This window comes from Melanotaenia boesemani, chromosome 1 (assembly GCF_017639745.1).
Source record: "Melanotaenia boesemani isolate fMelBoe1 chromosome 1, fMelBoe1.pri, whole genome shotgun sequence".
Classification (NCBI taxonomy): Eukaryota; Metazoa; Chordata; class Actinopteri; order Atheriniformes; family Melanotaeniidae; genus Melanotaenia; species Melanotaenia boesemani.
The window spans coordinates 35753844-35779024 of record NC_055682.1 but is presented as its reverse complement, the minus strand read 5'-3'; the positions used below and the strand labels follow the sequence as shown (position 1 = coordinate 35779024).

General features: G+C 39.9%; 1 protein-coding gene across 2 annotated transcripts in view; it reads right to left on the bottom strand.

Moving 5' to 3' along the window:
- The window catches only part of adamts18 (ADAM metallopeptidase with thrombospondin type 1 motif, 18), a 72147-nt gene extending 59382 nt beyond the window's left edge, over nucleotides 1-12765 (bottom strand). For both annotated transcript variants that reach the window (XM_041994755.1, XM_041994764.1), the window contains exons 1-3: nucleotides 12401-12765; nucleotides 12032-12113; nucleotides 11095-11408 (exon numbers count right to left, since the gene is read on the bottom strand). In XM_041994755.1, the coding sequence (XP_041850689.1) occupies nucleotides 11095-11408; nucleotides 12032-12113; nucleotides 12401-12502 (498 nt within the window). In that variant the 5' untranslated portion in view covers nucleotides 12503-12765. The remainder of the gene's footprint in view (nucleotides 1-11094; nucleotides 11409-12031; nucleotides 12114-12400) is intronic.
- Nucleotides 12766-25181: the final 12416 nt, after the last annotated feature.

The following is a 25181-nucleotide window of genomic DNA, read 5'->3' as shown; positions in this document are numbered from 1 at the left end:
GCATTCTGCAGTGACATGTCTTCCCATGTGATCTGAACTTAGTGCGACCATCATTTGTTTTACAACAAGGTAATGTCCCAAAGATGCTGTGGGGCAACAGAACCACCATTTAAGAAAGCAGGGGAGAGATAGGACACTGCATCAGATGGCCTGCCTTCCACCATCACCTGCCAAAACTCAGCAGAGAAGGTCTGGATGTACTGAATTGAAGTCTTAACCATATCAGGGAATTCCTTCAAGACGGTTGCTTCCAGATGGTGATGAAGCTGGCTGGCAGAATGCCACAAGTGTGCAAAGTAGGGCTGGGAGATATGAAATATCTCCATATTTTTTAGCTGAATCATGATATATGATATATATCAATATAAATTTTGTCACATAACCAAAGACAGAGTGTAATTTACAGCCTTGAGGGCTAAATGCACTTTTATTAAGGATCAGCAGCACTTGACTGAAATTAAAGCAGACATATTAAATTAAATCCTCTTAAACAAAATAAATGAAAAATTCTTTTCAGTGACGTAACAAAAATACAGTTGTAAAAAATGCAAAAAGAAAAGATCCTTTAACTCAAAACAAGCTATCTCGACATAAACGACATTCCATCATTCGATATTGCGTGTGAAAAAGTCTCGCCGTATTGCTCAGCCAAAGCTGTCATCAAAGCAAAAGTTAACAACTTTGAAGAATCTAAACTATAAAACGCTTCTCTGTTATATTGTTTCACACTGTAGAACATTCATCCATTTTTTTCACCTTCTCTATCCTGTTTATGGTCACATGGTCACAATATGTTTTCACAAAAAGTTCCTTAGTCTGAGTTGTGTTAGTAGCTTTGCAAACATTGGAGCCTTTAACATCAGGTGCATACACACAAAGATCATGTGACACTTGGAATGCACACAGGTGGGCCTCGTCTAAGTAATCATTGACATCTGATATTAATTGGCAGCAGTAAATCATGTTTTAAGACTTCAAAGCAAAAGGGCTGAATATACCCATTTTACCAAATATTTCTAAACATATTTCAATTTTTATTTCACTCAATATGTAGCATTTTATACATTAAATCCCAAAACAAAGAAATCTAAATAACAGGTTGTAAAGCAAGAAAACAGGAAAACCCTACATGTAGATATCAAACCTGTACATATAAATAAAGACTCAAGTGCTGCTCTATATTTGATAATTACAAGATACAGTATATGAGCTGTATAGTCTTTCAGACGCCTTTTTTAAAGACCAGAGATACACAAGCTGTTATGTCAACAATAAAGACCTTTAGTTATCTTTTTACATTAACACTTGTATAACTTGGCTGGATTAAAGGGATGAAGATTCTTTGCTAAACACCACTTTACTTCCTCCCCCATATTCATACAGATTCACACACTTTGACTCTCATAATCTCATACACAGAAAACAGGTAGAACCATGCCACCTCTATTCAGCAAAGTCACTGTTTTGTGCATGAGATGAACCTTTGAAAGTGGGAATTTCTGTTTCTTTGAGTAACGCCAATACAAACTCCTTAAACAGCCTTGGCTCTGCTTCAGTTTCTGTCAGGGGAGACGGCAGCTTTAGCTTGTCTCTGTATAAACGAGTCTCTTTTAAGGCTTCCTACCATGATATTACAAGGCAAATGAGTAAGTGCTTACATGCTGTTAAAGACTGGGGCCGAGCGGCGAGAAGCCCCAAGCTGGTGATTACCGAACTCTAAAGCACATCTGCACTCCAGCTCAGCAGAGACCACATGAGCGCAGTGTGTGGTGAAAGGGGGGAAAAATCATACAGGAGCAAAGGAGGTCCTTCAGGCATCTAAAACACTCACTGGAATCATAGTTTGAGTAATTACAGTTGGCTCATGTCAATTATGTGTCTTTTAAATGGGGTAAGAATTGAGGAAATAGGAGATGTTAATTATGGATCTTGGATCGGAATAAGAGAAGAGCCAAACTACAATGACAGGGCAGAACCCTGAGCTTCTCCTCCTTTAACTTTGAATGAATATTTCCCACTACAGTGCAGCATTCATACAAATATAGCATCATTGCTAAAATAAAACTGAACAATTTATAATCACCCAATTAAAGATGGTATTTAAAGATAACTCTCTTTATATACAGCTCATTAAGATCACATTGAGCCAGAGGTCTTCCAGCCCTTGTTTGTCCCAGCTAATTATATTTGAACAACCTATTGACACCCTTTAAGCATGTTAAGGGAACACAACAGAACAGTGCAGGCACAAAGACAGAAACTGATGATGCTGGATGAGTCTTTTGTCAGTTTGGAGCCGCTGGGCACAGTCCCACTTTTTCCTCCATGTAGACACAGCAGGGAATAGGAGGACAACTCCCACACCAGTCCATCCAAATGGAAATGATCTCTTCCACTGTGCTGTTAATTGCTCTCTAACTGGGTTACAGTCCAGTTCTGCCATTTTTATTGACTAAAGGCCCATTTATGCTTCCTTACGCACGTAAAACATCCATTTCAAACGTTCTCACACGTCGCTGCCCTTCATACTTCCATGCATCTTTTACGTTGCCATGGTTGATAAGTCAATTCATCCACTAGTGGGCAGTGCTGAGTTCAGAGTTAATTTCTACGTTCTAAAGTCATTTTCAGACACCAGTTGGTGGCATTAATGAACCGCTATAAAGTTGCTTGCAACTGCCTAACACACTCACACAGCCTTTCCTCAAAAGATCCCACCATCTCTGTTATCATCATCTTCCTGTCATTGTCTATCTTCTTCATCCTCCTGTTCCTCTTCTTCTTCTCTGGTTTGTTTCTTTCTCTAGTCACATTTCAGCTATTCTGCTCAGCACTGCCACCACAATTTCCAGTGGTACTGCTTCATTTTTTGCGTCAAACGATGGAAAACTGACTAAATTACACAGGTAAACAATGCAGTAGATGGCCAAAACTGTCAGTCCATCTGCATATTTGTCTTCTGCGTCACGGATAAATGGGCCTTTAGTCTGAATCCTCAGTATTATCTCTACACTTCAAAACTTAACCTGACTGATCTGATTTCTGTTGCAATCAATTAACTCATGACCACTGGAAGGCATGCATGCCCCTGCCACCACACACTGCCTCTTGATGTTTACAGGTGATGTTTGGAGTCATGGCCAGCTCCAAGCTTTCTTTATACTGTTTACTTCCCATCATTCACATAAAGGCGGATCTTTCATCTGCATAAAGAAAGTGCTCCAAAACTTTACTGGCTTTTAAAGATGATTTTTTTTTCTCTTTTGGTGGGGTCTAACCTTGTGGTGAATCCCCTGTGTTTGCTGTTGTGAATGCTTCTCTTTATGGTAAACTTGGATAATGATATACTTAGCTAGTGGAGAGTGTTCGTCACTTGGCTGCTTTAGTTTTTTCCCCTCTTTTTTTTTAACCGTGGAAATTATCTTTTTTTTTTGGTGGAGTTCAGCAAAATCTTTCCCTGTATGTTCTTAATTCTGAGCATTCATATACAAATGCAACAGTGTGTTTCAATTACAGACCATTTGAAGATATAGTAAAGAAGTAGATGTCTCTCTAAATTCCAGCCATGAATAACGGCTCATTTTCCATTTTATCTGCTAGTGCTTTTAGACAGACGCTGTTCTTTTTCTGGCGCTTTTTGGCGAACTGGTCCATGTTCACACCAGTTTAACTGGAACCAAAGTGGGAGGACATTACTCCGCAGCACTAAACAAAACTAAACTAAACAAGAGTACTAGAGACAGAGCATGAGATAAGTCAAGAGTCAGCATAAGGCTCTGCATACTTTTTACAGTCTGGAGAAAGCTTACAGTGCAGGTAGGATGCAAGACAGATGCCAACTTAGTCGTCGATAGGGGGTGTGTCACTGGGAAAATGGCAAAAGTTATGAAGTGGGTCTTAAAGACAGGCTTGAAAAGGACTTTATGCTACTTGATCTGAGTGGTATTTTGACCAAAGCGTATCATTTCCTTGAGACCACAGGAAATCATGTTAACTTGTGAAAAAAAGAAAAAAAAAAAGCCTTATTTCTCTTCAAATAGAAACTGATTTCCTTTTTTAAAACTCTGGCATCCACTTCAGCCTTGGCTAACATAGCCTGAAGAAAAACTAGATAAACCTATCTAAAACTTTAATAATTGACCAAACTGCTTGTTAATCTTCACCGTTTTACACAAAAGCACCAGTCAGTGGAGTGCTATGGAGACAATGGTGGGTCAGATTTGATGCATGAGCTGTGTTTGTGAAGCTACGACATCCACTTGAACACTTCAACACTGGCCATTAATCATGTGTGAGAAGGACCTTGCACAGACACGAAAGGACTTAGAAGCACATACACAAACACTGTCTGTTTTTTCTCGGTCTTTCACGCACACACCATCCCACACTCATGCTGAGAGCCTGACCCCTTTCTCCTACTGGCATCTAACTGTGGGCACTACATCACTGTCAGCATCCAGACCACCAGGGAAAACCTTCGGGCTACTCTCCTCTTGCAGTGCCAAGCTCTGAGTCCTACACACCCAGGGGCTGAATTATGACCAAGTCTAAGAAGAATATTGTAAGGAGGAGACACCCCAATTTGTTGGCCTTTTTAGAAACTGGACAGGTACAAATGGCATAAGAGTCGGCAGGAAATCTATCACTCAAAGGTCTTTTAAGTCTGGAAAAGCTTAGGGGATTTGGCGCACACTGTGTAAAACAGACATGTTATATATTGTCTTCATTCCAAGCAGAATTGATTAATATCTTGTATTTTATATAGTCTCAGTTCCTTGGGAAGCCAAATGACAATGAAAAATATTAAATGTTCAAATTGAGTCGGTGGATGCAGTTTGGTTAGAAAGTCTTTTTCTTCCTTAATACTGAAATATTATCAATGAAAAGAAACAGCTGAAGAACTCAGAGGCTTCAATGCTACCATGAATTTTAAAAGAGATGAGAAACGCTGCTCAAAGTCTTGCATATTCACTTTGTAATGAATTCTGCAACCTCAAAGTGCATCAAGCATCATCAACAAGGCCTGGGAAAAGAGCAAGCACCCTCTTCACACCACGGGGAGCCCCCCTCCCCAGAGTTCTCCACTTACAACAGTCACTGCTGGTTGCCACAACACGCGGCACCGTGTCAACGACGGCCATCAGACAGCAAGTTTGATCTAAGATGCCTGAGAGGGGCGGGAAGTGGTGTGTAATGACACTTTCCCCTGTGTTTTTAGTCTGACACTTGGGTGCGTAAACACACATTTAAGCTATAAACTGTGGTAACAGAGGGGTGATGTTAGGTCTTTATTACCTAAGGAACATCTAGAAGTTTAATCTCAAACCACATTAAGTAAAAAATGTCAACACATACATATCTGGATTATTGCGTTTGAACAAAGTTTGCACAATATAAAGGCCTCAGGAACTTCAAATGTCGCTATAAGAGTGTAGGTGAAGGTGACTGACCAGAGAAAGTGAAACAGTGACACTAAGTGTGCAATGAAGTCAGCAATTCAAACATCATATCTGTGAGATTTTACAAGGGTAAAAATAAAACTTTATTTAATTTTTGTTCCTCTTCTTGCCTTTCTGTCCTTACAAGCCTGTCATACTTTATGAAATACTGATCTACGTGGCCTAATATATGGTAAAGAAATTTTTTCCAGCATGTACAAACAAAATAGCCTAATCACTGTCATTTTTTGGGCTGGGCTACACCACAAAAATCACGGGCAGCCGTCATCACAGATGTGAGTGGAGCCACCGCCTCGTCAACACACATGGTGGACAGCATGCAGGCAGCACCGCAGTGCAACTAGGTGAAGTCGCTAACAGCCCTAACATCAGCTCCACAGTGACTTTGTCAGCCCCTTTTAACTTCCTGCCAATCATCTTAAATGAGACGTGTCATTTTTCACTGCATTGATTGAAAGGTTTTGTGAACTCTGAGCTTCTGAAATGTTCTATAATGCTTTGTAAATGTCAACAGTAACAGAGATTCCATAAAAAGTGCTCACAAGAGAAATGCTCAGAATACTAAAAAAAACAGACAAATTCTCACAAATTGTTTTATAAACTATATTTACAGTGAAAAATGATAGTAGACAGATATACAAAAATTAACTATGTTAACATATTGATTTCATTATACAAATATGTACAAATACTTTTAAAACCCCATGCACTGGTCTTATATGTACATGAAATTGATTTCATTTGTAGTTCTGCCACCACTAAAGTCGCACTTTATTTCATACACTGGCAAGATAAAGGCTACGTTTACACTGCAGGTCTTAATGCTTAAATATGATTTTTTTTAATGAAATCTGATTTTTTTGCATAGTTGTTCACATTATCATTTCAATGCGACCTTCATCACGCTAAAGTGTGAATGATATGTGGCCCATGAGTCAAACACATGCCACAACGTCACGCAGTGTGTAGTATTAACGGATGTAATGGATGCGTCATATGTCTATCATGGTGGGTTGGGAATCGGCGTGTGTTCATCACATTGACGTCATATCCTCGAGTTTTGCGGCTTTGCTGTACACACAGTACTGCAGACGGTAGAGGACTCAAACCTATCCATTTTGGTACCTGGCTTCAGACATGGTCGGTTTCATGGTGGCTAGCCTAAATAGTGAAGCAGTGTTAATGCAGAAGGTGAATCCACATCAGCAGTGGAGGAAGGAGGCAGAGATGTTCTAGCTTTGCCAGTGCAAAGTCAGTCTGATGCACCTTTGTTGCACACTGGTCTTAGAATAAGAGGTTGAAGTCACTACTGATATACTTCTAAGTGGGGCTGTGTGATATATTTAATTTTGATTTTGGCTCCAAACGATCATAAAAACAGTAATATCAGAAAAAAATATTGTTTTCAAATCATTTTGGCATATTCTGCTATTGTCATGTGCTCAGAATGACATGCGAACTTCTGCTGCATCCAAAGGCAAATCCAGGCAAATACCGGAAGTAGACCCTCTGCTGTTGCTTAGCAACCTTGTTGCTGTATTTAACAAGTTTTCAGACTACCTAAGCAACTCTTTTTCATAAAAAAGACTAGCAATTAATCTAACGACGTTTTCGGTTGATATTGGAGACTCATGCAGACTGATGTGAAAGTATGTATCGTTCTCTTCTCAGTGAGCAACAGTGCTGCCATAGGCCCCTCCCCTGTCCCAAAGCAGTCACAATACGCCCCACGTTGTGTTGAAACAAGCAACCTTTCAGCAATGAAAAAGATTTATGTATATATATATATAGAAGCAAAGTATTTTAGGTATTTGTTTATTTTGTTTTTTGCCAGTGACTCATCAATTTGCTGGCAATGAAGCAAGTAGGCAGGTGGAGCCAGGAAAAAAAAGCACCAACCCTATGATTAGTTAACAACTCAGACTACTACCTGAACTGCTCAGAAGTACACAGTTCGCAGGTTGTGGGACAATTATTGCTGGAGGGAGGAATGTTAAGTCTCCGGACACGCAGAGGGGATGTCTCTTTTAAACACAGAGGAAACGAAGCACATTTTCCAGCAGTCTCACAAACTCAAGCAGTGCAGCCCCTTCAATACCACTCTGAAAAGCTAGATGGGAGGCTCTTCTTACCACCTACATTCTATCTTTTCTGTTAACTTACAACTGGATGCATGCATTAAAATGTCATTTGATGATGCTGCGCTTGGTTTGTGAGTCTAAGGGGTTTAGCAGATCCTGAAGAAGAGGAAAACTGATCTCTTCATTTGCACTTTGGTCACTCTAGACCAGACTGCTCCGTTTCCAGTCAGCCCAATCTGACCTGATCTGAAGGGGCTTAAGGTCACAGTAAAAGTAATGGTCAGCCAGCCTGTCACCGAGCATATCCAAGACTAGAATATTGCTGTTTTAAAGACAGCCACGCCATGAAAAATGCCTTTTGAAAGTTCTCATACAGGGGAACTTTTTAAAAGCTGTAACAAGTATATTAGGACTAACCCAGTTCTTATGATACATATTTCCAATAATCTTTACCAAGTTACCATGTATTGCTCATTCCGGCTTCTCACAAAGAAGGATTTACTTCTGTGTTGTTTTTTTTTAATAAAACGTGATTGTGATATATGTCTGATCACATTCTGAGTGAATATTTATCTGTGACTGTTTTCCATAGAGAGCTAGAACAGGCCTGGCAGTGCAAGACTCAGGTCTTCCCCAGTCAACCCAGAGAGAAGAATCCTATCCTGAGAGGGGGCTGGGAGGACAGAAGGGAGCTGTAAATCACTTCAGTTAGCTGCATTCACTTCAGTGGCGAGCAGCTCTGAACTTGTACTCCATAGTGAGAACCTGTGAGGCTGACACCCACCAACCCCCATATGCCCAAGAAGGGAGGATTGAGGTCAAGCAGCACAGTGACCTCACATGAGAGACCCTCAAAAAGAAAGAAAAAAGATCCCCACCACCCACTATCAGCTCCATGCACTTCTCTTACAAATCAAAGAGCATTACAACTGAAATTAAATCCTTTCATTTCATGCAAAAAAGTGAGAAAGCCAACTTTATTCATTAAAAAGCATAAGCACTGTGTTCCCAGTGGACAAGAAGAATGATTAAAACCAAGTAAATAACACCAAGTGCTATTAATGGGGATTTACAGCAGAAAATCCCACTTCATCTGTCATCAATCCATCCAGCTCTGATCTTAATACCATCTCGCCCTAGTCCTAATTCCAGCTTCCATCTGTTTAAAAAAAAGAAAGAAAAAAATCTGGGCTTGGTTTGGTCCAGTAGCTGGTGATGACACTTCCGCTGTTATCAAACGAGTCAGGCCAAGGAGCCCTATTTAAAATTCTGTTTCCTTTTTTTTTCTTTCCTCCTCTCCATTGAAAGGAAACAATAAAATAAAGACCAGGGAAGCTCCTTTTCTTTATATCTCCTCTTCTCCTCCTCTCACTCCATTTCTTTTCCAAAGCCATTTGACATAAACCGAGTCCATCACTCCAGCTCTCTGTAAAGAGACCATCCAGCCTCCCTGGGAGCTTCATCCCTGCACAATAAATTCAAATCATTCTTACACAACACTTTCACTTTCTTGCGCTGCGCTCCCAGCACAGCACAGTTCGGCTCAGATCACTTCTCATTCATTATTTCACCCTCTTGCTCTTCTCTGTATTGCGCTTTGATTTTAATCTTCTTCTTTTCTTACTTCCGCCTCTCCATCATAGTAAATTTATTCCTACTCTATTATTCAGTGTTCCAATGAGCCTTTTTTTATTTATATCCAAATATTCTGCAGAAAAGACTAAATGTAAAACTACTACAAGAGGAAGTGGCAATATTCTCTCATTTTATCTTCCTTTTTTTCTTAGTTTTGTAAAAATGCTGCTCATCTAAAACAAAAAAAAAAAAAGAAAGAAAAAAAGAGGCGACTAAGTGAAGAGATCCAACAATAAATGCCCCTGGGGTCAAACTTGGAAGATGAAAAATGGAAAAAGGGAACTTGCAAGTGTTCAGGAGGAGTAAAAATAGATCAAAACTTCCATACTGGCCTGTTCAAATGCAATCATAACCCAATCACATTGTGTCACTGCAGCGCTTTTAAGAGAATGGGTGAGTGGTGTTTTTTTGTCAGTGGGAGCAAGCCTAATGAAAGGAACAATGCAAAGATTAGCAGTGCCAGCCAGGCGGCTCAAACTTCTCCCTGGCTTTAATTGCTGTGAACAAGAGGAGACAAAGAGGCAGGGCACACAGAGGACAAAAGAGCAGGACAACTGCAGGAGCTGGAGGTAAGAAGACATACGGAGGCTGGATGATGGACGGACGTTTGGCTTTATGGTGGTGTAATGCATCTATCTGGTCCAGGCTGGTGTAGGATGTTTCAAGGAATGTGTGAGTTCTGCTGGGTCCAGACACATCATAAACTACAAATGAAAGTGGAGGATCTTGTAATTACAGAGTACTTGTGGTTTAAAGGGAGGGGGGGCTATATGTCTCTTGAATGGGAAGAGTTGGTATAAATCAGCGAAATTACAGATGAGGAAGCTCTGTCATAGCTGGGTGAGGAATTAGAATGTCATAAATTATGGGATCCAAGTAGAACACAATTTTCAGAAGTTTAGGTAAGGTTCCTAATTGTTTTCATTCTTAATTAATACCAACTAATTTATCTGTAACTACAGACCTGGAGCCAGGATATGATTGTTATCAGATATGATGGAAGCAGAGCAAAGTAGTGCTAATGTTCTTTGAAATATGCATGCAATGAATGCAAAGGTCAGATAGATTGTTTATGCATATTTACTGTTAAGCATAAATAGGCCTTAAGCTAATAAAAAATAATACATTTTGTTTGTTGAACTCCTAAAGGCCTGTACAAATTCCACAAGAACAGAGAAATTTGTTTATTTTCTTAAGCTGGGAAGAACAAGAGAAACAGCAAAGGGAAAAACTGAAGGCTGGATGTATAAAAGTTTAGAGAAACTTCTCTGACATGGCATCGCTAGTTTCAAGTTCTCAGTATAGAGTAAGCATGTTAGCTGGGAAAAACTGTATTTAGCTGTTAAAACATAGCATAGATATACAGTATGATATATGAAAAACCCCATATTAGCTTGTTTGGAGGCTAACTCTGGCAGTAGCTGTTGTTTCTTTGTGTTAACTGTTGTCTGTGATGTATGTTTTCTATGCTGCACACAAGAGCAAGTTTAGCAGGTCACTTTCCAGACTTTGTGTGATAAAATGAATTATTAGGTTACTTTATTTACTGTACAATCAGCAGTTTGACATCTCTCCCTCCTTTTATCTCTTTATTCTATTATTTCCACTTCAAATGTTCAAAGAGGTGCCAGACAAAGCACCAGAAACTGATGCTTTAACTCTTGGGTAATGATGTCATGCTACAGTTCACTGATAATATTACAGAAGCCTGACTTTAACTGACAATACTAGAAGACAGGCTTTTATGATATACAATGCACTGAATCAATGCATTGAATTTGAGGTAGTACTCCTTTGCGGTCATCTAAAATATTTGGAGAGGTTTTGTAAAAAACCATATAAATTCACTGAAGGGGATAATCACTTGAAGTAAAATATTTCTTAAAAAAAAATTAAACAAGTTATTCCAAGAGACTTACCAGTCCGGAACATGTTGATATGGCTGCTGAGGAGGCTGAGTGGTTGCGGATAAATCCCTGATACAGACAATTGTGAAACCCCACATCAGTCGTTACCATGGAGATGCCGTCCGAGCCAACTGTCTGCACGGTGAATCCTGGACCAACCACAGAGGATGGCTGCAGGTCCAGGTGCATGTCCTGTCCGAAGGCAGAGAGCCGGTAGTGCAAAAAGGAGGACAGAGCCCTCTTGCTGCGATGGCTTGTCCTGCTCACATCATGGGACAGGTACGTGCCATCAGAGTCCACCTCCACGGGGGTTACAAACACATAATCTGAGGGAAAAGAGTTGACAGGTCGAGACAAAAAGCTTAACTGTGAAATATTTTGATGTGACTGTCTGACATCCTACTCCATCAGTTTCCTTTTGCTTCTGTCTGTTTCCTACATTTAGAAGATATTTGGCCAAAGAGGAGTGTGATAATTTGCCTTCAGCTTGCGGTTATATGTGTCAGTAGAGACACATAAGTACTACAGGCAGACTTTCATTGTTTTCCTCTTTCTTGTAGAGTTGTTAAACCATTAAACAGGCCAACTATTACTGGGAGTAAATCAGAGAATGTAAATCATCCCTACAAGACAAAGCAGCCAAGAGGGGATCCTTGAACGAGCATAGCACTTACTTGTAAAGCTTTCATGGTAATTGCAGCAATAAAAGATCTTAACAAAAGGTTCAGAACATTTTTACCACATGAACAGCAGACAAGCAACATCATTTAACAACGAGCTTGTAGTAGTCATAATTATTTTACTTTAGACTTTATCTTTGGGAGACCACCACTCCAATAGAAGCAGCCATTACTTCCATGTAGCTCATTTTATTCCCATTTTCTGTACAAACATGGACTACTGCCAGCTGGAATTAAACATTCATAGATGCCATGAGACAAGCACTCACCATGATTTAATCCGTGGCTGTTGCTGAAAGAATAGCTGGCTAAAACAGAGTGGGAGGTGTGTGTGCAGTAGATGTGCAAAGTCTGCAAAAAAGAAAAGGAAAAAAACACATAAACGGACAGGCAGGTAGCAACAGGTTGCAAGCAGGGGAGAAGTGGGTGCAAAAGTGGTGATAAACTGAGTTCCTGTGTGGAAACATTAGCTACAATTGAGTTTAATTTGGCATCACTTTTCAGCTAAATGAAAGACAATAATAGTGTAAATACTAGTTTGTTGCTGACATAAATAATGCAGATGAGGCAAATGCATGTTTTGCAAATGCACAGGTTGAGTATAAAAGTGTAAATATTTCTTAAAAAGTGCAACATGCCTTGATGATATTCCAGGACAAGAAGGTGGAGAGCAGCTTGACTGAGGTGCAGCCGACCAGCGGGATAGGTAAAGTCCATATCAGAAGAAAAAGGCAATCCATGGTGATGGCATGCAAGCTTGCACCTCCCCGTTACCTCCTAAAAGAGCGCAAAAGTAGCAACAACCTGCGGCAGCGCATAATGCAGTTGGCTCACATTGTTTGGTGGTTCTGTCCCGCCGCTTTGCTCCGTTCAGGTGAAGTCAGCTGGTTGCAGCGGCCGCTCGTGCGCACGGACGCGACGCGCACTCATGAGTGTGTCTCTGTGGGTGTGCGTGAGTGTGTGCGTGAGAAGCGGGCAGTGGTGTCGGGGATCACCGTGAGGAGCGCTGACTGAGCACTCCGGCTCTGTGAGGGTCGGCATGCGGGATGGAGCACAAGTCAGCTGCCGGCAGCCAATCAGCTCACAGCATCATTTACCACGCGCAGATAAAAGAGAAGAAAGAGATTCTCCTCCATGCAGCAGCAGAGGAATGCCTTCAGAGGCTGCTCGGAAATTTATGTTTCAAACATTTAACAGCTGATAAACTAAGACACTCTTTTTCCTTTCCTTTTTAAAGACCAAAAAAGCAATAATAAAAATACTACTACTACTACTACTACTACTAATAATAATAATAATAATAATAATAATAATAATAATAATAATAATAATAATAATAATAATAAATGATGATGATGATGGGTCTAGACCAAATGGGATTTTTGTTGTTTTGTTTTTTTCAGATGTGTTTAAGCTAAAAGAATTTCTTTACAAAGAATTTATCTGTTGTGTATTACCATTGATTAAAGTTGAAAATGTGAAAAATGTGGATTATGCAGATCATGGTGCATAAAATCTTTACAAAGGTTTAGATCAAGCTGGAATGTCCAGTTTCAGTCCGCAATGGACGTTGTCCTGCAGAATTTAGACGTTTTTCTGCTCCAACACACCTGATTCAGATGAACCCCTTAAAGTTTGTACTAAGAAAGAAGTTTTTTGCATTCAGTATTGTTTTTCCTTTGAACAATGATACCAAGACAATGTTTTTTAAACAAACGGTTGAGGTAACGGATAGACATAGCCTAGAGTGAGAACAGCAAAATGGTAAAATCTTGAAACAGTATGAGTTAGAAACACCTACTTTTGGTATTACATACCCAAATTCTGTGGTAAAGATGGCTCAGGCAGGTTTATTTCCACAACATTTTAATAAAAACTTGTTATTGTGACTGAAAATTGCTCTACCAAATGATAGAACAGGACCTTAATGGGTCAGTTTGTCAAGTTTTGTGCAAGCCTGTTAATGATCAGTTAATCTGATTTTAATGTATGAAGCAGAAACACACCTAAAACCTGTAGGATGGTGGGTTTTGAGGACTGGAATTTGGCATCCCTGAAACAAAATACTACGCATCTGCTGTAGTTTCAAACAGCCCAAAGTGCAAAAGTCATGAGCCATCGATAATTTATTTCAGGAAAAATGGGGATAAAGTGCAATGATTTGTTGAAATGTGCAAACAGAACTTGAAATGCAGCACGTAATTTGAAAACTGCGTAATTGTAAAGAGCTTGAACATTAATATTTTAAATGAACATCATTATTATTTCATACAGCACAGCATGACTTTTTGGCATAAACCCTTTAGATCATCTCTGATTAGGCTTTTAGAAAGATTAATTAATAAATTATTTTTTTATATATTTATGTATTTTTTAGGACATTAGTTTCAGATGCTATTGATCTATTATATAGCTTGTTATGCCCCCACTTCTTTTTTTGTCCTTCTTTGCCTTGCATGTCTTCTAATCTTTTAAAGGACACTACACCGTGGCAAGGTATGCTAAGTCATCAGCTAAAGGCTCTTTGCGAATCACTTTGTGAGTCTAAAACTGCAGTTTCACTGTAAATCTGTTAAACTGTGTTATCGTTGGCATTTTCATAGATGTAACTAAAGAAACAGGAACAACTTATGTGTCTTTGAATTATGCTGCTATAATAAAGTGTCTAAAGAAACAGTTATAAATAGCTAGGTGTTGTGTGTTGGTGGGGGTGAGGACCCAAACGTAGGCGGATCAGGCAGGAGGCAGAACTGATGCAGGCAAAAGGGTTTATTTTCCCAAAACCTCAAGAACAGGGAAACTCACATTTTAGGGGACTGTGACCTTTTATAGCGACATATTGAACCACATAAGGATCTGACAAAGGCAAATGGAAAACCATAGGGTATATATGCACAGAGGGAGTAATAAGGAACAGGTGAAGTGAGTGAGTAAGTAGACCAGGTGAACTAACAAGCCAGAAACAGAAACCAAGGGAACACAAGACAGAAAACAAGAAAACTGAACTAAACGTGAAAAAAACCCAGATTTACAAACCAAAACTCAAGACAAAAACTAAAACATAACACAAACAATGACCCTAACAGAAAACTAGACACAAAAACCAGAACCAGAAACCAAGATCAAAATCTAACACAAACCAAAGAACACACCAAAACCCAGGAACCATGACAGCTAGGTGCAGAAACAAGATAGTGTTAAATGGAAGATCTGTTTTGTTTTAGACTTTGATAACATAAAATAATATTTTGAAAGCTGTTATGTCTCATCTAAACACATTAATCCATAGCAAAAGTGAGTTTAGTTTATTTGAAGACATTGCAGTGTTGCATCAAAAGTACCAGAGAAGATGCAGGTTTTCTTTTCTCCGAAAGCGTTTTCACTATTTTTCTCTTCACATAAACAGCTAGGCTTTTATCACCTAATCCATTATATAGTGTGACTTAGTTCCAACCATTTATCTGACAGACAATACAATTATGATTAGGCATTTCAGATAAGTCCATTTCATGTTTCTTCTCTCAGGGCAATGGGACTGACAACTCTCTACCAAACTAAGGTGCACTAACGTGGTCACCAGGACTCTACAGTCCATGTGCGGCTGAGCCAAAGGAGAACAGTCAGCCAAACCTGACCGCCACATTAATAATGTAAAGACTCAACAGTAATGAAATAATAAGGTGCTTTCCTCTTCATTTCTGGACATGCTGCCAGAGCTCCTGAGTCTGGCAAAGCATTACAGAGTGGTGAATTCCCTAAGTGAGACATCTCTCTTCCCCAACTCTCAAATATGACTCAAAAAACTAGTGGGCTTGCCACTGATCTTACCATAAAGATTAATGCTATTTTAGCCATTGATCTGAGAGACACCGGCACATTTAGAGGGTATACTTTATATTTGTCCTTTTGTAGTTTGCAATTTGTGCTACTGGAGAAAAAGCCTCAATCAGCTCCATCAGCTGCTGCCCAAAAATGTACTTCCAGGCTGTATCAACCATTTCCATGTAAAACCCAGTGTCTGTGGCACACAGCTCAGAAACACTAGGAAGCAGGATTTACATGAGGAGGCAGAGGCAGACTGAATCAGACTATTCATACAACTGAGAGAGCGGTGGCCATGAGACTACTGGGCTGCTGGCTGTCCAGTTGTCCGGTGCAGTTTCACTCAGTGAGTGTGAGTTAGCAACCCTGATCATTGTTTTAATGCTTATTGCTTTTGCTCATGTTGAGTTTTGCAGAGTTGGAAAGGACTTTGAGAAAGAGATGAAAGGCTGGACTGTAGATGGAGCTCAAAAGGATATTCACAGATATTCAGGTATCATTCTTAGATGTTATGTGTAGACGCAACTACGGAAAATAGTTTTGTTTTTTGGGTGTGTGTGTGTGTGTGTTTTGTTGTTGTTGTTTTGTTTTGGGTTTTTTTGTTTTTGTTTTTGTTTTTTTGTTCATTTGGTTTTTTTTTAAAGCAGTCATTGTCCAAAAACATGTAAATTCTTTTTGTTCTGTTGCATTAATTTGCTACATTTTTACATTTGTGATTGACTACTAAAGAGTTTAGGTTGTACTTATGCTTGTAAAGTACTATAAACAGCAAAAAAGGCAAGGCAAGGCAGTTTATTTGTATAGTACATTTCATGTACAGGACAATTCAAAGTGCTTTACATAAAACAAAGACATTACAGATATTTAGAAGAAAAAAAAAAAGGTTGGAAAGCCTGGAGAAAAGGGAAATATTTCTTAAAACCACTTTAAAAAGTTGCAAGAAATGTTGGGGTGCTTTGGAAGTCAAATAGTGACTTTCTTCACAGTAAACGTTAAAAAAATGTAAGAGCTTCTACTTGTAAAATGATGTTGGTTTTTACAATTTACAGTTAATAAGCCAGTTTTGGCTCAGGTGGTAGAGTGGTCATCCACTAAGCACAGCTTCAGGTTCGATGTATTACTTCCCTAGTTTGTATGCTAAAATGTCCTTGTGTAAGCTATAGATCCTCATATTGCATCAGTTCAGTTCTCAGTTGTAAACTACTTTGGAAAAAGTGTTTACTAAATCTTTATGTGATGTGCTTGTTATGTTAAAAGTACTTGAAATAAGTGTAAATGTGAACTGCAGCAAATAGCATTTGTTTGTACTTTTTATCATATCACCTTACCTGTCCACCTGCCTGGTGAATTTCACCATACAAGGAAATGTGGGAACTAGAATAATGGTTAGGTTGGTGAAAAAAGAAAAGGTCTTGTGTGCGAGACTTTGGATAAATTGAGTTTGTGATGTATGAAAACAGTGAAACAAGCATATATGTCTTTTTGGGAGAATTTTAATTTTAATGTGTTTTACCACTGCAGGTAAGATCAAACATGGATTAAAATGGCTATGGGCCTTTTAATAAAATGAAAGAATGGATGGATTAATTAATTTAATAATGAAGAATACTTTATTAATTCTCAAAGGTAAATTATAATGTTTTACCAGCTTTTCTTTTATGTTTGTTTACTTTTTTTTACAATATAAGAACTTAGAAATCATTAAAAAGTCATTTAAGTTGCTGAGGGTGACAATAGCTGGCAGGAATGATCTCCTGTATCTTTCTCTCTTGGAGCCAACCTGAAGAAGCCTCTCAGTGAACACACTGTTAGTGTTCCTCACTGTGTTGTGTAGAAGGAAGGATTGCAGCTTGTGCAGCATTCTTTTTCAGACAATCAGCTCCAGCGGCTCCAGTTATTTCCAGTACAAAACCACTTTTTTTAGGCTTTGTCCACATGGCACCAAAGCTGGTTCAGGTGTGGAAAATGGTGGAGAAAACTTGGAGAAAGGCTTCAACATCCTCATGAAACCGCTGTAGTACGTACTACAAGGCTGTGGGGGGCTCTTCGATGATTAAAGAATAACACTCCAGAGCTAGAACAAGATGTAGCGCATGCAGAAATAATGACATATCTGCTTGCTCCCGCTGTTGATGGTACAGTAGCTCAGTGCTATGTTGTAAAAACTGCTTTTTGGTGCTAAAGCTGTACACAAGCCAAGACTGTCTGGAGCAGCACCACAACACAATTCGTCACGGTCACCATTATTGTTGTTGTGTTTGGCGCGTGTTCATCAAATTGATGTCATATCCTCTAGTGGTGCGGCTGTTGTGGGGGTGGTCCCTTAGTCTCTGGCTCTGATGCTGCTGCCCCTGCAGATGCTGCGAAGCTGATTGCACTTTCCACAGCAGACTTGTGGAAGATATGCAATATCTTGTTGCAGACATTAAATGATTTTAGCATCTGTAAGAAGCAGAGACTGCTCAGTCCCTTCTTGTAGATGCTTCTGTGTTGCATTTCTGGTCTAGTCTGTTGGTTGAAGGCAAGGCAAGGCAAGGCAGTTTATTTGTATAGCACATTTCATGTACAGGACAATTCAAAGTGCTTTACATAAAACAAAGACATTACAGATATTTAGAATAGTAAAAGGCATCACCACATAATCAACACATAATCACAATAAAATAATAAATTACATTAAAATGATTAAAAGCAAGATAAGTTAAAAAAAAAAAAAAAAAAAAAAAAAAAAAAAAAAAAGTTACCGTGCAGATTTCATGCATAGGCGCATGAGAAAAGAAATGTTTTTAACCTGGATTTAAAAATGTCTACATTTGGGGAAAGTTTAATCTCCACTGGCAGTTTGTTCCATTTGTTTGCAGCATAACAGCTAAATGCTGCTTCTCCATGTTTAGTCTGGACTCTGGCCTGGACTAGTTGACCAGAGTCTTTGGATCTAAGAGCTCTGCTAGGTTTATATTCTCTGAACATATCACAGATGTATTCTGGGCCTAAACCATTCTGGGATTTGTAAATGATCAGAAGGGTTTTAAAATCTATTCTGTGACTGACTGGAAGCCAGTGTAAAGATTTTAAAACTGGTGTGATGTGTTCAGATCTCTTAGTCCTGGTTAAAACTCTAGCAGCAGCGTTCTGGATGAGCTGCAGATGTTTAATGCTCTTTTTAGGAAGTCCTGTTAAAAGACCATTACAGTAATCCAGTCTACTGGAGATGAATGCATGGATGAGTTTCTCTTGGTCTTTCTGGGAGACTAAACTTTTAATTCTGTTGATGTTTCTGAGCTGGTAAAAAGCTGTCTTAGTGACAGCTTTGATATGGCTGCTGAAAGTCAGATCTGAGTCTATCAACACTCCCAGGTTACGAACTTGGTTGGTAATTTTAAGAGCCCGAGTCTCCAGGTGTTTGCCAATGCTGACCCTCTTCTCTTTGCTACCAAACAGAATAATCTCAGTTTTGTCTTCATTTAATTGTAGGAAATTCTCCCTCATCCAGGTGTTTATTTGCTCCAGACACTGACACATTAAGTCTATTGGACTGCAGTCATCTGGTGACAGAGACACATAAAGTTGTGTATCATCTGCATAACTTTGATAACTAATGCTGTAGTTTTGTAATATTTTACCCAAAGGGAGCATATACAAGTTGAACAGAAGAGGTCCAAGGACTGACCCCTGGGGGACTCCACAAGTCATGGCCACTCGCTCGGATTCATAGCTGCCGATCGTAACAAAATAACTCCGGCCTTCTAAATAGGACCTGAACCAGTTAAGGACCGCTCCAGAAAGTCCAACCCAGTTTTCCAGCCTGTGCAACAGGATTCTGTGATCTACAGTATCAAACGCAGCACTGAGATCCAACAGAACCAGGACTGATACTTGACCAGAATCGGTATTCAACCTAATGTCATTTAACACTTTGACCAGAGCTGTTTCAGTGCTGTGATGAGGTCGGAAGCCGGACTGAAATTTATCAAGATTTCCACTTTCATTTAAAAAGTGAACTCAGATTTGTATAGATGAGTGGGCTCGCTGAAGCAGGTAGATGGCATCTTCAACCCCAAGCCCATGATGATAAGCAAACTGTAGTAAGTCCTGAAAGGTGCTCACTTGCTTATTGAGGTGAGCCAGTAATAGCCTCTGGTGGACTTTCATGATGTTGAATGTTATAAAACAAATATTGTTAAATAATTTTATACAAACTAACTGGGAGTTTAAGTTGACCTTTGACAGCTTTGTGTTGCACCAGGGTTAATTTCTAGACTAAATGGCTAACATGTTACACAAAGTTGATTGGCAGTACACACTGGACGATTACACACAAGATATTAAAAGAAATATATGTTCAATCAATGATTCTGAAAAAGTTGTGAATGTCCTAATTTAATTGACAGAAAAGTTTTTCCAATACCTTCAGAACCTCAAAAAGTACAAAAACCTAAAGGTCCTTTTATTCTCTACCCTACTGATGGATAGGGAGCCCTCCATCTGTCCCCTGCATCCATGCACAATGCAGTAAACGTAGTACCACGAGAAACTGTGGGGGCAGTGAAGCTGCCATGTGTGACCCACACAGATTGTAGTCAGATTGTCTTTGTATGTTTATTTTAGGTTGCTTAAAAATATTACCTAAAGTTTGGGATTGATATCCTTATTTCCAAATTAGGTTGATGCCCAAGCCAGCAGGAGGCGTTTGCATTGGGGAGAATGTTGTCGGTAAGGAGCTGCCAGTCAAACACCATGTCTTGTGTCTGCTTCGCTCCAATAACAGGTCAGTTGGGCTCAATAGCACACAACTAATAGTGAATATGAACCCTTGTGGAGTAAAGGGACTTTAAGAACAAGGGTGTGTCAACTTTGAACGTTAAATGCTGCTGTTTATAAGTAAATTCCAGTAGCATTGCTGAAACGTGTGTAAGCTTTGGACCACTGGACCAGACTAGTTCACAGAATGTTGCTCCCTGACTTTGCTAAGGTTTTGACATATTATATATAGTTGAATTGATGTTGTTATGCACTTATTTAGATGTGTGTTTCAGGCATGGTCAGCACTCAGTTAATCGAAGGCTAAAGACTAAGGAAGGAGCCATGAAAAGTATTGTGTCAGCATTGTTTAGGCATAACAAGAGTTGTTAATAGCTAAAAAAATACAAATTGTGGTTAACGTTCACAGACACAATATTGATGTAATGATTGTAGTCGGATTTAATAGAGAATATAATGCTATTACTGCTATCACTGTTTCTGTATTAGTGGTCAAGCACTTTATTTTCAGTGTAGAAATAATAGATTCTGATGAGAGCTTCAAGTAAGGCAACATGTCTTGTGTCTGCTTCTCTTCAATTACAGATTAAAAATTCTCTGTCCGCGCACTCCATGCCACTGGACGTGCAACACATGCATTAAATGGCTGCACAGATCAACTCTGTCTGCTGGGTTGTCTCTGTTTATATCTCTTTCTGAGAATAAACCTTATCATGATCTCCACTGTCCCCATGTTTGATATTGTCTGAAACTGATGTTAAAACTTGGAGTTGAACTCTGATGGATGTTTTGCCTAACAACCATGCCAACCTAAAGGAAGCATTCAAGCATGACAGCAGTAACATTTAAAACGGACGTGACTATTTACATGGTTACCTTGGCGGTGCCCACTACAGCTGCGGCAAACTGCTCTCCCAGTAAATGCCTTAAAAACAGAAAAAAGTGTTGTGTTCGTGTTTTAAGGATGGAGGAGGTTTGCTGTGTTAACGCTCAACTTTAATAGACTGTGGCTAGTCGCCATCACAGTGTACACACTCTACATACACACTCTTCTTCTATTGCTGCATCAGTCAAACAGTACCTTGCAGCAGCGACCCCTTACAAAATCATAACATCCCCATTTTCTTAGAGAGAGACAAACTGTCATCAGTAACAAACATCCTGTTCACATCCTGTTACCTGCCTTTTGGGTCCAAGCATATTCTTAACTCACCATTCCTTTTCTTGGTGACCACCATAGAATTAACTCAATCTGTAGGCTCTTGGACCTTTTTGATCACACCCAATCACACCCAGGTGGGCTATCCTGTCTGAGGGCTTCACGCAGCGAAGCTGGAACCCTGCGTGGTGCATGTACAACCGGTTGAATACCTTCCTTCAGCTGTATTTTGTACGTAAAAGGCAGTGTACCAAACCCTTTGAACACATCAGCAAAATTTTTCACAATATTGCACTGCCTTGGCTTGTGCTGTGATCCGCAGCACTTGCAGGAAAATATGGCGTCCTCAGTCTGCGGTGCAGTCCTGGACCGCTGGCAACATCTCCCGCCCTGATACAACACTGCGCCGATCTGTGCTCCCTCACTTACAGGTGGTGTGGCACTCGGTACTTCACTGAACGTCTTCATATGTTTGTGGGACAGTTCACTCGCTTAGCAAATTTTAATAGCCATATCAAGCATCAAATCGGACTCACGGAAAAGTCCCTCTCTAAGTTTTTTGTCTCTGACGCCAGAAAACAATTTGGTCTCTGACCATTGAGTCTTTTAATGTCCCTAAATTACAAGACTGCGCCTTCAGAAGTAGCGCGGTCACAAAAGCATCAAATGTCTCATTTTGAAGTTGCATACGAGATCTAAACGTGTATGTTTCAAAAGTCTCGTTCTTCTTTGGTGTGCAGTGAGCATCAAACTTAGCTAGCACAGCGTCCATTTTGTCTTTATCTTCTACTGTGTCAAACACGAACGTGTTATTTACTTCAAAGGCATGTGGCCCTGCAAAGGTTAGCAAAAGCGCTACCTTCCTCGTGTCCGGCTTGGTTTCCAGTCCCATTGCTGTCACATACAAGTTGAACCGTTGCTTAAACGAACGACAATTTTCATCGACGTTACCCGTCAGTTTCAGGCTTTCCGGCGGCCTCAAGTCCATTTTGACTTCTTCAATGGTTATCCTACTCACTTAGTTACTCACTGCTTCCTGCTTTGCTGCCGTGCGGACACTTCCTGCTTTGCTCTCCTTTCTGCTTGCATTTTTCTTCTTTTTTTCTTCTTTTTTCTTATCTTTACCGGCAAGAAATTTAGGAACAAGGACTCCTGGTCACTTATAAATCACTGGAACGAATATATTTTTTGATAAATTTAGTTGATTGCCATCGGAGAACTAGTGGAATGATGTCTCCTAACCCTGCAGTATCAGTGAGCTGCACTGAGTGTGAGCAACTTTCTTTGAGGATAACACAGTTGGAGAGGAGGATTGAAACACTGCAAGACATTCGTGTGAATGAAGAATTTATTGACTCTGTAGTAGCTTCTGTACATGCTACTGAGTTGTCAAATGGATTGAGTCACATCTTCATACGCGAAGGCATGTCGAATGTGGAGCCTCCCGCTACAGACCTGGCTGATACACTTCCCTGGATGTGTTCAAATGACATTGGAATAGCTGAGGAAAATCCCAAACCGGACCATCAGACTCATCTCTCCTTCTGGAACACTGTTGGTGCCAGACCAAAGTCATCAACCCCAGCAAGAACCTGGTCTGATGTTGTTCGTCGCAGAGGTAAATCCAGCAGGAAATTTAAAGCTCCAGCACTCACTCCACCACCTGAAGTCTCACTGCACAATAAATATGATGTGTTGAGTCATATTAAAATGAATGATGATGAATGTAATGCAAGGAAATATCAAAATTCGAGAAATAGCCCTAAAACTCAGCCCAGGGCTAACCAGACCAGGAGGAGAGGCCAAAATTCCACAAACAGGAGGACTAGAGAAGCTATCGGCGCTTCCACACAAAAACAAATAGACACAATTCTGATTGGGGACTCTATAACACAGCATGTGAGGATGGCAAAGACGGAAAATCTAACACTTTTTGATACATCAGTCAGGGAGCTGACAGAGATGTTGCCGACCATTCTGTCTTCACATCCAGATGGTATGAAGATTATTGTCCACACAGGGTCTTTTGATATTCTGAGGAGGAAAATTGGCTCTGAGAGCCTGAAAAAAGACTTTTCTCTGCTGTTGGAGAGACTGTGTCAATTGGGAGCACACCATGTTTACATTTCAGGACCCATTCCTACAGCGGGTAAAGGGATTGAACTTTTCAGTAGACTTCTTGGCCTGAACACATGGTTATCAAACGCATGTATCACCCATGGGATAAAGTTCATTGATAACTTCAATATCTTTTGGAACTGTAAGGAGCGATTCAGACCTGATGGTGTGCATCCACATCTAACTGGATGCAGATTACTTGGTGCACACTTGCGTCATGCTGTTGGGACGGCAAACCCAAACATGAGTGTACAGATAAGAGCGAAGGACACAGCAGAGAAGCGATCAACTCCCAGCTCTCCCCCCTCACCAGACCCTCTTCTCCACATCACCCAAGGTCTTAAAAGGATGTCTCTATCCAGGTCTGAACCCCAGCGACCACCATCTACCAAGAAATACAGGGCTCCCCCCCCTCCCCCTCCTCATCCTCCTCTTAGATCATCTGTCCTGGCAGACCAGGGCACGGGAGGAAGTGTAGGTGGTTCACAGAGCAGCAGAATTCACAACAAAGATAACATGCCATGATGCGTTCAGGGTCCTTGCTGTAGTTTTGCTACTACTGACAGCTGTTCTGAGATCAAGCCTGGACCCAGTAGGATTCCTGTGTTAGTTAGTAAAATAAGGAATCGAACACGGTCAGTTTGTGGGGTGAATCGATCTAATCTGTTAACTGTACCTTGTATAACTCAGAATACAACAGAGACTAGTGTAAACTTCATAAAACTAGCTGTACTAAATGTTAGATCTCTGTCCAACAAGTCACTGTTAGTTAATGACTTCATCATTTCTCACAGTTTAGATTTTCTTTTTCTGACAGAAACATGGTTAACAGAAGACACAAGTGCTACAGTTCTTAATGAAACAGCACCCCCTCATTTTAGTTTTATGAATAAATGTCGAAACGGGAGGAAAGGGGGAGGAGAAGCTGCCTTATTTAAAGATTCATTCCAGTGTAAAGAAATTTCATTTGGTGATTTTACTTCTTTTGAATATCTTAGTTTTATTTTAAGGGGCATTCCTAAAATCCTATTTCTAATCATCTACAGACGTCCAGGACACTGTGTAAATTTTATTGATGAATTTTCTGAATTATTGTCGGTTATCTCTACTGATTTTAACCATTTCATCTTAACTGGGGATTTTAACATTCACATAGATAACATGATGGATGGTAATGTCAAGGAATTTTGTTCCATATTGGACATGTTTGGTTTGTGGCAACATGTAAAAGAACCGACCCACATTCGAGGTCACATTCTGGACCTGGTTATTTCAAAGGGTGTGGAAATTTTTTCTGTAGCTGTCACTGACTTGGCCTTGTCTGACCATTTTTGTATTTTGTTTGATTTACTGATCACTCAGAATGTTCAACCAACCTGCTTCTCCGTTAGAAAGAGGTACATTAATGAAAGAACAAGTGCTAAGTTTGTGGAGGCCATAGCTATGTTACCAACAACCAGTGCAGAGTCCGTTGATGGACTCCTGGATCATTTCAATCTGAAAATCTTGAATGTAATGGATGCTGTTGCACCGATAAGAATCAAGAGCAACTTGAGCAA